This window comes from Pan paniscus, chromosome 3 (assembly GCF_029289425.2).
Source record: "Pan paniscus chromosome 3, NHGRI_mPanPan1-v2.0_pri, whole genome shotgun sequence".
NCBI classification, from domain to species: domain Eukaryota; kingdom Metazoa; phylum Chordata; class Mammalia; order Primates; family Hominidae; genus Pan; species Pan paniscus.
This window is the reverse complement of record NC_073252.2, coordinates 8,065,571-8,078,150: the sequence shown is the minus strand read 5'-3', so window position 1 is coordinate 8,078,150 and position 12,580 is coordinate 8,065,571. Positions and strand designations below refer to the sequence as shown.

Genomic DNA, 12,580 nt, shown 5'->3' with positions numbered 1-12,580 from the left:
GCTGACCTGTGGCCTTGTGTCTCCGCAGGCTATCTGAACGTGCTCTCCAACAGCCGCTGGCGAGAGCGCTGGTGCCGAGTGAAAGATAACAAGCTCATTTTCCACAAGGACAGGACCGACCTGAAGACCCATATTGTGTCTATTCCGCTCCGTGGCTGCGAGGTGATCCCGGGTTTGGATTCTAAACATCCTCTGACGTTCCGGCTGCTGCGCAACGGCCAGGAGGTTGCAGTATTGGAGGTAGGATATTTCCCAGGGGCTGTACTCCACAGAGGGACACACGCGGTGATCTTCCTTTCAAAAGGCGAATGCTGACTCCTCTATCAAAATTCCTCCCATCTCGCTGACAGTACCTCTTTTGGGCCCACCCTCTTTTCTCTCACTGCCCAGTCCATGAGTCTTTGCTTTACTTCTTGCCTCAGTCTTTTTTCTGGGAGATACGACAATGACGGCACCCCAGCACCACTTTCTACCCATTTGTATACATCAGATTGACTTGCCTCCTTGTCTGAGTTCCTCTTTATGCCTGTTTGCAGGGAAATTAAATACACAATCCCATAGAGTACATTGCTTTTCTAAAGCACCTGGAAAATAACTTGTTTTAAAATTTCCAGGAAAGCTCTTTCCCCCAGGAGCTCTTTGAAATGGTGGTAAATGTTTCCTTTGGAATGTTCTGGACTTCTTTACAGATGGAAGACTTTTTGGGGCCATCTGAATGCCTTATAGACGGCGGCCAGTGAGCCACATGACACAGACACTGAAAGAGCGCCTTTGCTGTTTCGGAACCCTGGGCTTGGTGCACGCTTTGTTATTTATTTGGCTGCTTCACTAGAATTTCTTACTCATGAAAGCAGAAAAGACAGTTAAAACTCATAGCTACATACTCAAAACTTTCATTATTGAAAGTTTTTAATTTTTCATCATAGAAAACATTCTGTTGATGTTTTCTACCCAGTTTTAGACCTTTTTTTCCTGTGATTTTTCCCTTTATTTCTGAGTCTTTTCCCCCACTTAGTGTTATTATGACCAAGATGCAAAGATACACACACAGACAGATCCGTGCATTCACACGCCAGATGGTCGCATCCATGTCACGCACCTTGTGCTGTAGAATCGATAGAAACCAGTTCATGTGAGGCGTGCTGGGTGGCCGGTGTGTGGCAGAAACTCACCTGGTGTGGAGCCTGCTCTACATGCGTGCACAGTGACACTCATCGGCAGAGGAGAGAGTGCCTGGGGCTGCGACCTAAGCCACGGCTGCCCAGTCAGGCAGCCTTTCTGAAGATCTTGAATTTCACACATAGGAGTTCATTGCAGGGACTGTTTCCATAGAGGCTGCTTTTTTTTTGGTGGGGATGAAAAATAGATGAACACTGTCTTTTTCCTGCAGGGCTCAGGACGTAAGGGAAGGTCAGAAGCACGCATTGCTGCCCCCGTGGCTGGTTTTGCAGCAGTGTGATCTAACAGAGAGGGCTGGGCTCAGATGGGCTTGGGACAGCTGGGTTCCAGTCTCAGGTCTGTGCAGACCCTGACCACGGCCAAAGCTTTTGTTCTCTCTCAGCTTCTTTACCCACCGTAAAACATGAATGCCGAGCTAGAGTCAGTGTACCTTGTAAACATTTATGTAGGCTGAAAACTGGAGGGTGGATGGCGGTGGAAAAAAGCTGAAAACTTAAATAAAGAAACTGTACTCTTGATGTAACAATGCGGGTCTCCCATGAGAGCTCTGACAGCAGATCTGAGAAGGGTTGCAAGGAGAAGGAGGCATGAATTGGCACGGGTAAGATACAGGAATGAAGAGGGAGATGCTGGGCAAGTGCCCAGACAGAGAAGCTCGGGGTGGGGTGGGGGTGGGTGGAAGTCGGGAGCTGTTTGGTGAAGAAGTCACCTGCCCTGCCATTGCTGGGGGCACAGTAGCTGTGTGCCCCGAGTCCTGGAGAGAAAGTGGTAGCATTTCATACCTTCACAAACGCTTGGACCACTGAGGAAGGTGCTTATTCCTTGAGAGAGCTGAAGTGAGTAGACGCAGTTTCCTGAATGACATGACAACAAGAATTGGAAGTTTACCCAGTATCACTTCGTGTACAACTATTTTTACAGCTGAAAAGTGACTTCACTTACAAGTGACACATAAAACATCTACAGCCTTCCAACGTAAGCAAGAAGCCTGACCTCATCAGTGGCGAAATGCCGTGAGCCAGCCAATAGAGTTGCAATGCTGTGAGCCAGCCAATAGGGTTGCAATGCCGTGAGCCAACCAATAGAGTTGCAGTGCTGTGAGCCGGCCAATAGAGTTGCACTGCCGTGAGCCGGCCAATAGAGTTGCACTGCCGTGAGCCAGCCAGTAGAGTTGCACTGCCGTGAGCCAGCCAGTAGAGTTGCAATGCCGTGAGCCAGCCAGTAGAGTTGCACTGCCGTGAGCCAGCCAGTAGAGTTGCAATGCCGTGAGCCAGCCAGTAGAGTTGCACTGCCGTGAGCCAGCCAGTAGAGTTGCAATGCCGTGAGCCAGCCAGTAGAGTTGCACTGCCGTGAGCCAGCCAGTAGAGTTGCAATGCCGTGAGCCAGCCAGTAGAGTTGCACTGCCGTGAGCCAGCCAGTAGAGTTGCACTGCCGTGAGCCAGCCAGTAGAGTTGCAATGCCGTGAGCCAGCCAGTAGAGTTGCAATGCCGTGAGCCAGCCAGTAGAGTTGCAATGCCGTGAGCCAGCCAGTAGAGTTGCAATGCCGTGAGCCAGCCAGTAGAGTTGCAATGCCGTGAGCCAGCCAATAGAGTTGCAATCTATACTTTTTCCAAGATCCTTTTAACTTTTGTTTTGAGATAATTTCAGAGTTACCGAAAAGTTGCAAGGATAGCACGAAGGATGCCTGTGCGCCCTTCACCCATATCCACCAAAGACCAACATTCCCCATGCTTGCTGTCTTTTGCACAGCCCTGCGTGTGCACTCTCCCCCGCGCCCCTTTCTATGTCTGTATGTCTTTGTGTAGGATTTTTTTCAGAACCTTTTGCAGGTATGTTGTGCTTTTATCCCTAAATACTTTGATGTATATTTGCTGAAAACACCTTACCAGAACCACAGTGTAATATGATCACAGTCAGGAAACTACCATGCATACAGCATGCTGGTCTGAGTCCTAGATCTTCGTCAGGTTTTTCTAGTTATTCCTATCATGTCCTTCAGGAGCAGAAGGAAACCCCAGCCCGTGTGTTGTAGTCCGCTGCCGCGTCTCTTTAGCCTGCTCCGTCTGCCTCGACAACATTGACACTTAGGAAGGCGACTGCTCTTCTGTAAAAGGCTCCCAGGTTTGGGCGCGTCTGCTGTTTCCTCTCCTTGGGATCCAGCAGAGAATTATAGCGGGAGCCCATGGAGGTGGCGGCATGTTTTATGCTGCGTTACATCAGGAGGCCCACAGCGTCTGTGTGTCTCACTGCTCATGATGTTAATTTTGATCCCTTGGGTAAGGTTTCCCCACTGTAAATTGACTGCATTTTTCCCCTCTCTCTAAGTCTCATGTGGGAAGATGCTTTGAAACTATGTAACTATCCTATTATTACTCACAGTTTCACCCACTGGTTCCAGCATCCATTAATGGCTCTTGCCTGTAACAATCATAATGACAGTTTCTAAATGGTGACGTTCTAATTCCGTTATTCCTTCTACATTTATTAGCTAGCATCAACTGCGAGACCATTTTCCTTTATTCCCATTTAATTATTCGTTTGTTTATATATGTATGTATATCAGTGGGAATTCAGATTATTATTATTATTTTTGAGACAAGGTCTCACTCTGTCATCCAGGCTGGAGTGCAGTGGCGCAATCTCGGCTTACTGTAACCTCCACGTCCCAGGTTCAAGCGATTCTCCTGCCTCAGCCTCCCGAGCAGCTGGGATTACAGGTGTGCCACCACACCTGGCTAATTTTTTTTACTTTTTAGTAGAGACGGGGTTTCACCATGTTAGCCAGGCTGGTCTCAAACTCCTGACTTCAAGTGAACTGCCCGCCTTGGTCTCCCAAAGTGCTGAGATTACAGGCATGAGCCACCGTGCCCAACCCATAGTTTTTTTGTTTTTTTTTTTTTTGAGACAAGTCTCACTCTGTCGCCCAGGCTGGAGTGCAGTGGTGTGATCTCAGCTCACTGCAAGCTCCGTCTCCCGGGTTCACGCCATTCTCCTGCTTCAGCCTCCTGAGTAGCTGGGATTACAGGTGCCCGCCACCATGCCTGGCTAATTTTTTTAAATTTTTTAGTAGAGACAGGGTTTCACCGTGTTAGCCAGGATGGTCTCGATCTCCTGACCTCATGATCCGCCCGCCTCGGCCTCCCAAAGTGCTGGGATTACAGGCGTGAGCCACTGCGCCTGGCCCAGCCTATAGATTTTTAATCAGTGATTATATCCTTTACTGTCGTGACTTATTTTGGTCAAACTATCACAGATTTGGTCAGCAGGAGGCCCTCGGAGCTGGCTGTTTGTCCTTTGCCATGTCCCTGTAATAAAGAGATTATATAGTCCATCATGCTTGGAGCACTTTCCTTACTTTGTGGCACAAGGAGATGCCCCAGGCTCATCCTGTACTTTTCCCTGCTCCAGACCTGGAGTCAGCCGTTCCCCCAAAAGCATGTGATTCCTTTTAGTGGAGAATGGCGGAGAGTTGAGAAGCCAGGATCTGGGGGCCAGATGTGCTCACTTCTGCCGGCGGGCCAGAGCTCCTGGGTCTTTTCAGTAGACAAACGCTAGAAACAGATGTGTGGATGTGGATACATACACATTCACACGTTTATATGTTATACATATGACAGATACTTACAAGTGTATATATACACGTACATGCATACATACATATATGCACCCACACACGTCTCTATGTCTATACCTATCTATGTATTAAAAGCTGTGAGAACTAATACCTCCAACACCACAGTGTTATTTTTTAAAAGCCTCTGAGGACATTTCATACAATGAACTATGAAGAAAACAATTGGTAAACTCTAATGTAATAATATCAATTACATCTTAGATATTAATTGTATTAAAAGATTTTTAAAATGCTTTGATGAAATGGTTATAGTGACACAGGTATAGATTAATCATGGATACATTCTCAATACAGATTTTGTTTGCCGGGTGCGGTGACTCACGCCTGTAATCCCAGCACTTTGGGAGGCCGAGGTGGGCGGATCACAAGGTCAGGAGATCGAGACCATCCTGGCTAACACAGTGAAAACCCCATCTCTACTAAAAATACAAAAAATTATCCGGGCGTGGTGGTGGGCACCTGTAGTCCCAGCTACTCGGGAGGCTGAGGCAGGAGACTGGCGTGACCCGGGAGGCGGAGCTTGCAGTGAGCCGAGATCACACCACTGCACTCCAGTCTGAGTGACAGAGCAAGACTCTGTCTCAAAAAAAAAATAAAAAAAGATTTTGTTTTGGGAAGGACATAAGACCTGTGAAGAGAACACATTTGTGGTTTTTTTTGTTTTAATCCAGGTATTCAAATCAGTTCATTTTAATTTGGCAAACACTGATTCTCTTTTACTCTCTGTAAGGTACTTAATGGGCACTCCTTCCCTTTGTCCTCATGGCCTCATTGTGTATATGGTTAGTAATGATTTGTTATATGGAAAATATCACTAGCCAATTTCTCAACATAAAAAGTAGCTGCTTGTTTGTTAACATCCCTTCCTTTAGAGAGGCCTTTATACATTGCATGGAATATTTACAATTACTTATATTTTGATCAGTGTTAAACTTGTCAAGGTTATAATTATAAAACCCAATTTTCTTTAAGCTCAACTTAGAGATCTTTATTTAAATTAGTAATTTTTATAAGCAATAAATTTTTTTCTTCAACATTCAGTTAACTCATAGATTTGATAGCTTAATTTCTCCTAAACTTTAACCATTATTTGCATATTTGATTAATCAAAATTTTTAAAGATTTCTAATACCATTAAAAATGTAACTGATTTTCTAAATCACTTTAAAACAATGGCTTAAAGCTGGGCATGGTGGCTCACAACTGTAATCCTAGCACTTTGGGAGGCTGAGGTAGGAGAATCGCTTGAGCCTGGGAGTTCAAGACCAGTCTGGGCAAGATGGTGAGACCCTGTCTCTACAAATAAAAATTAAAAAAATTAGCTGGGCTTGGTGGTGAGCACCTGTAGTCCCAGCTGCTTGGGAGGCTGAGGCAGGAGGATTGCTTGAGCCTAGGAGTTGGAGGCTGCAGTGAGCTATGATCACACCACTGCACTCCAGCCTGGGTGACAGAGCGAGACCCTGTCTCAAAAAAAATAAATAAATAAAAGGATGGCTTAAAAATTGAACGAACATAATCTTAAAGACATATTTCAGACTTGCAAATTAAGCAGACCAAATGGAGGAGATAGCAAACATCTTAAAAAATGGTGTGCCTAAAGCAGCCCAGTGATTACAGAGTGTCATTTCCCCTGTGGAAACACAATTGATATCAAAGGAAATTACTTTTTTATATCATCTAATCAAGAAACTAAATGACCATTTCAGGTCCATGTAGGGTGGCTCACCCAGGGCTCCTGGTATAAAAAAGTTTGCGACCAGTAAAGGGCCTGGAGCTTGGTCACGCTTCCCAAGTCAGGCAGCAGCAGCTGGGACGTGCTCCTTCTCATGGTCAGGTGGTGTTGCCAAAGGCACCCCAGCAACTTCCTTCAGCCGCGATGCAATTAATCCTGTTAATTTTCCTGTCTTACACCCTAGTGCCTTTCCCCACAGTAATGGGAAGGCAGTTTAGGACCTCAGAGTTTCATTCACCTTTGGTGTAATCGGGATGACACTTCCTAAATTAAGGCCTGCTGCGAACGTGACGTTAATCCCATCGCTCAGTCATCTTCCTTCTCGTTTCTTCTTAGGGACATCATGTTTCATCGCCTTTCCTATTATGTGGTCTCTTTATTGACACATTTATGAAAATGTAAAAATCTTTAGTTAAATACAGCCTACCTTTTTTCCCACTTCAACAGGCATCTTCTTCTGAAGACATGGGCAGGTGGATTGGGATTTTACTCGCAGAGACGGGATCGTCCACAGACCCGGAGGCTCTGCACTATGACTACATTGATGTGGAGATGTCTGCAAGTGTCATTCAGACAGCCAAACAGACCTTCTGGTAAGACCCACTGCCATGTGAAATGGCACCACAGTTCAGTAACTATCTTTTCCCTAACTTAGCTTAACTTAGTTTTTGTGTGAGGATATAGACCCAGAAGAAAAACTAAAGACTTTCCCTTTTGCATTATCTTAAGCCAAATTTTGCAGAAATGTTTTTGTCGTGTCAACCCACTGGGTTTTCTATTCGAGCAGCGTGTGGCAAACTTGCATGAAGGACTTAGATAGTAAATATTTTTGGTTTTGTGGGCCACACGTTTCCTGTTAATAACCACTCAGCTCCCGCTGCAGCTGGACACCGTACATAAACGAATGGGTGTGTCTGTGTTCTAATAAAACTTTATTTGCAAAAACAGGCCGTGGCCTGGATTTGACCAATAGTTTGCTGACCCCTGTATTGGGGGAACAGTTCTACGAAGCAGAAATGATTCTACATATTGCTGTAATGAGGACTGAGTTTTCAAAGCTATCTGTCAAGTACTTTGTAAATTTAAATTGTGATTTTTTTTTAAAAAAAAATGCTGCAGTCATCTATAAAAACGTCCTTTTGAACAGTGAATATTTCTTTAACATAATGATGGCAGAATATTTGTAGCAGCAGTTCTTGGTATGGTCCACAGAACCCCTGGGGATTTTCCAGACCCTTTCTGGCAGTCTGCGGGGTTAAATTATTTTCGTAATATACTAAGACATTGTTTCCTTCTTCCACTGTTTGGACATTTGCATTAGTGATCACTGGCTGGCAGCTTCGCACCAATAGTCGCCCTTCGCCGTATTAATAATCATTGTCACTGCCAATGTAAATAGTCAAAGAATTTTACCATTTGCGATAGTAAAAGAAAATGCTGGTTTCACTTAAGATGTCCTTGAGGAAGCAGTAAAAATGATGACTTTTTCTATAAAGGATCAGATAGTAGACATTTGCATGAATGCTCTGAAGCCCGTGGGTTTTTCCTGTTCTGCGTAGCGTGATGAGAGGCCACAGAGAGCATGCAGGTGTGTCCAATGACAGTGGTCCTGTTGAGGAACAGCTCAGACAAGTGAGGTGCTCATAGAACTAGCTGCCTTGATTTTTTTTTTTCATTTTTACTTTAAAAAGCAACAGACAAACTAGTTATTTGCACATAGGCATTTGCAGATGTTTTCTTGAAAATGAGCTAGCTACACCCATCATCTCTAGGCAAACAGTTGGCAGTATTTGTTGCTTATGATACATTTAAGCTTTCCTTAGAAATTAGAATTCTGGAAAATTTGCATCTGCCGTGGTGAGCTTGCCAGCTACTCAGCACCCATAGACTCCTGCTGAGCTCTGTAGTCATGTCAGTGAGCAGTTTTTTTTGATGTTGTATAATGAAGGGTGTCAACGTTTGAAAGATCGGCAGAAGTCATGCTTGGGGAAAGATCTATTCCTAGTGCAAGATAAACGACTGGATTTTAATGTGAATCGATTGATCTGCTTTCCGACTCCATGGCAGTTGGCGGTAAGAGACCACCACTTGCTGCGTTTTGGTGTAGTCCCGAAGAAGTGTCACTACAGCTCAGAAAAAGCAATTAAAATGTGCCCCACTTGTCCGGCTTACATCTGTTTGAGGCTGGATTTTCTTCACATACTTCAACCAAAAGAGCATTTTGTGACAGAGGGCAGAAGCAGGTGTGAGAATCCAGCCACCTTCTATTAAGCTGGACATTAACTGGGTTTACAAACATGTGAACACTCTGCCACTTTCTGGTTCGTTATTGGCGTTGCTGGACATTAACTGGGTTTACAAACATGTGAACACTCTGCCACTTTCTGGTTCGTTATTGGCGTTGCTGGACATTAACTGGGTTTACAAACGTGAACACTCTGCCACGTTTTGGTTTGTTATTAGGGTTTTGTTGTTGTTGGTTTTTTTTTTTTTGATCAAGGGTCTTGCTCTGTTGCCCAGGCTGGAGTGCAGTGGCACAATTATGACTCATTGCAGCCTCGACCTCCTGGGCTAAAGGGATCCTCCCATCTCAGCCTCCTAAGCAGCTGGGACTACAGGCATGTGCCACCATGCCTGGCTAATTTTTTTTTTTTTTTTTTTTGGTAGAGACGGGGTCTTATTATGTTGCCCAGGCTGGTCTCAAACTCCTGGACTCCTGGGTTCAAGTGATCTTCCTGTCTGGCCCCCCAAAGTGCTAGGATTCCAGGCATGACCCGCGATGCCACTTTTAAGTGAATAACAATGAATGCATTTCTCAGGTTTTAATTTCAAATCCAGCAGGTATTAGGTAGGGCATCTTGGCTTGGGTCCCGCTGTGGTATTTACTAATTAGAACAATTTGGACAAGTCATTCATTACCTGTTAGTACCTCTGCTGCCTTCTGTAGAAAATAGAGATGGTGGGTGAGATAATCTCTGAAACTTGCAGCTCCAGCATCTTTCACCCCTTGACTGCTGCATATGTTTCTCTCATCCTTAGAGAGTTGGGACTGGGGTGAGGGAAGTGAATGAAAACAAAGCTGGTCATGAATTCCATCATCAGCAAGTGAGGAGAAACATACAGACAGCTGCTGGCAGACCCGCCAGTGCTGAGATTACACGACCTTTCAAGTGTGAAGAAGATGGGCTCAGATGCCTGTGCTGTTGGGTTGTGCCCGTTTAATATGAACTCCACCATCTAGTTTTTCCACACAAGTGCTATTTATGGGGAATTGGAGCAGTCTTCCTTTGTGTCTTGAATGGTGAATGGATACTCATTTAATGCTTAGCTAGGACATTCTGGGGCTAAGAAATAGTTCTCAAAGTGAAGATAACTTGGCCCATTTTAGGACTCAAGCCACATGTTACATACACCCAGCTAAGGTCAATAGCCTTGACAAGTGGAACTAGTCTTGCACAGATTGTCCATAAAATCCCCAGTAATACTGGAGGTTTTCTACAGTGCACACTGTTCTCACCACTGTCCTTTTGTGTGGAAATCAGGATAGATGTAGTCTAGTACTTACCGTTCTGTTTATACTCATTATTGTTTAATTATATTCTTTCTAATCAGCAAAATATAGGTAAATTATAATAATTCTCCAATTCTTTAAGTACTATGCAGTAAAGAAAGCACATTTAAAGTGTTTTTAAAGAGATATAAGATCCGTAAGTCTATTTTTGCAAAATCTGCCCAACTAGCAGACATAAAAGTGGTTATGGATGTTCACTATATTTATTTGGAAGATACTAAATTTCCATAAAAACCTATCCTACGTCCACATGTAATTGCAAGTATAATCAGCACGCCGATAACCACATTTAAGAGAAACCCTGAATTAAAATCGTTGCCCTAGAATACAGCTTGGCTTTTACTTTATAAATGACTAGAGTATTAATCTAAATCAAATGTGGCAAGGTCACATTTTTGAGAAAGGAATGTAGATTATAACACTAAAAATATTTATTAAAAATATGCATGTAATGAATTTATGGCTGCAGGAATCTTTTCTACCTCGTTAAAGTCTTTATAGGAGCTGTCAGTTAGCAATAAAGCTTATTTTCAAGTTTTCTAGCCAAACACTCCTGTAACACTTAAGAGAGATGAGATGTGACAAGGAAACAGTGTTCAAAATATGGTTGCTTGCCAGTGTGATGAATATTCTAAGATTAAATGTTTTGCTTTTATATAAACTGGCAGCCAGTTAATGAATCTTTTCAAGGTTCTTAGGAGAATTCTTTGTGCATTGTACATGACTGAGGAAGAGACGGCAGTAATATATTTTGAAAAGAGGAAAGTGTAAGATAATAATGGAGATTCTCCCAGGAAAAGTGGGATATTTAGGAACTTTAATAATGGTAAACAATCAAAACATATTTTCCTGAAAACCTATTTACAATGAGATACATAAATTATACAACACAGGAAAATACTCCAGAGTTTTCCTGAAACTGTCTTCAAGTCACACTCAGCTGGGAGCCCCTCAGGAAGCAGTTGGGAGGATGAAGAGGATGGAAAGCGGGCTGGTGCGGAGCGTGGGGAGATGCACGGATGGGGTGGTGAGGATGAAGAGGATGGAAAGCAGGGGCTGGTGCGGAGCGTGGAGAGATGCACGGATGGGGTGGTGAGGATGAAGAGGATGGAAAGCAGGGGCTGGTGCGGAGCGTGGGGAGATGCACAGATGGGGTGGTGAGGATGAAGAGGATGGAAAGCAGGGGCTGGTGCGGAGCGTGGGGAGATGCAGGGATGGGGTGGTGAGGATGAAGAGGATGGAAAGCAGGGGCTGGTGCGGAGCGTGGGGAGATGCACGGATGGGGTGGTGAGGATGAAGAGGATGGAAAGCAGGGGCTGGTGTGGAGCGTGGGGAGATGCAGGGATGGGGTGGTGAGGATGAAGAGGATGGAAAGCAGGGGCTGGTGTGGAGCGTGGGGAGATGCAGGGATGGGGTGGTGAGGATGAAGAGGATGGAAAGCAGGGGCTGGTGCGGAGCGTGGGGAGATGCACGGATGGGGTGGTGAGGATGAAGAGGATGGAAAGCAGGGGCTGGTGCGGAGCGTGGGGAGATGCACGGATGGGGTGGTGAGGATGAAGAGGATGGAAAGCAGGGGCTGGTGCGGAGCGTGGGGAGATGCACGGATGGGGTGGTGAGGATGAAGAGGATGGAAAGCAGGGGCTGGTGCGGAGCGTGGAGAGATGCACGGATGGGGTGGTGAGGATGAAGAGGATGGAAAGCAGGGGCTGGTGCGGAGCGTGGAGAGATGCACGGATGGGGTGGTGAGGATGAAGAGGATGGAAAGCAGGGGCTGGTGCGGAGCGTGGGGAGATGCACAGATGGGGTGGTGAGGATGAAGAGGATGGAAAGCAGGGGCTGGTGCGGAGCGTGGGGAGATGCAGGGATGGGGTGGTGAGGATGAAGAGGATGGAAAGCAGGGGCTGGTGCGGAGTGTGGGGAGATGCACGGATGGGGTGGTGAGGATGAAGAGGATGGAAAGCAGGGGCTGGTGTGGAGCGTGGGGAGATGCAGGGATGGGGTGGTGAGGATGAAGAGGATGGAAAGCAGGGGCTGGTGTGGAGCGTGGGGAGATGCAGGGATGGGGTGGTGAGGATGAAGAGGATGGAAAGCAGGGGCTGGTGTGGAGCGTGGGGAGATGCAGGGATGGGGTGGTGAGGATGAAGAGGATGGAAAGCAGGGGCTGGTGTGGAGCGTGGGGAGATGCAGGGATGGGGTGGTGAGGATGAAGAGGATGGAAAGCAGGGGCTGGTGCGGAGCGTGGGGAGATGCATGGATGGGATGGTGAGGATGAAGAGGATGGAAAGCAGCGGCTGGTGCGGAGCGTGGGGAGATGCACAGATGGGAGGCAGTTCTCTTGGCCACCCTTTCCTCGGAGTCCCTGGAGGTTATTGTGAAATAGCTCCCCTTGACTCTCTCCTGGTTTTGGTGTAACAAGTGGCATGTGGCCTCTTACTTCATTTCCACTTCTGTCTTTGGCTGCAAA

At 45.8% G+C, this 12,580-nt stretch overlaps 1 protein-coding gene across 5 annotated transcripts in view; it reads left to right on the top strand.

The window, feature by feature from the left end:
* Positions 1-12,580, top strand: part of AFAP1 (actin filament associated protein 1) — a 183,066-nt gene that overhangs the window by 140,010 nt on the left and 30,476 nt on the right. For all 5 annotated transcript variants that reach the window (XM_034951933.3, XM_034951930.3, XM_034951934.3 and 2 more), the window contains exons 10-11: positions 29-240; positions 6,993-7,138. In XM_034951933.3, coding sequence (XP_034807824.1) covers positions 29-240; positions 6,993-7,138 — 358 coding nt within the window. The remainder of the gene's footprint in view (positions 1-28; positions 241-6,992; positions 7,139-12,580) is intronic.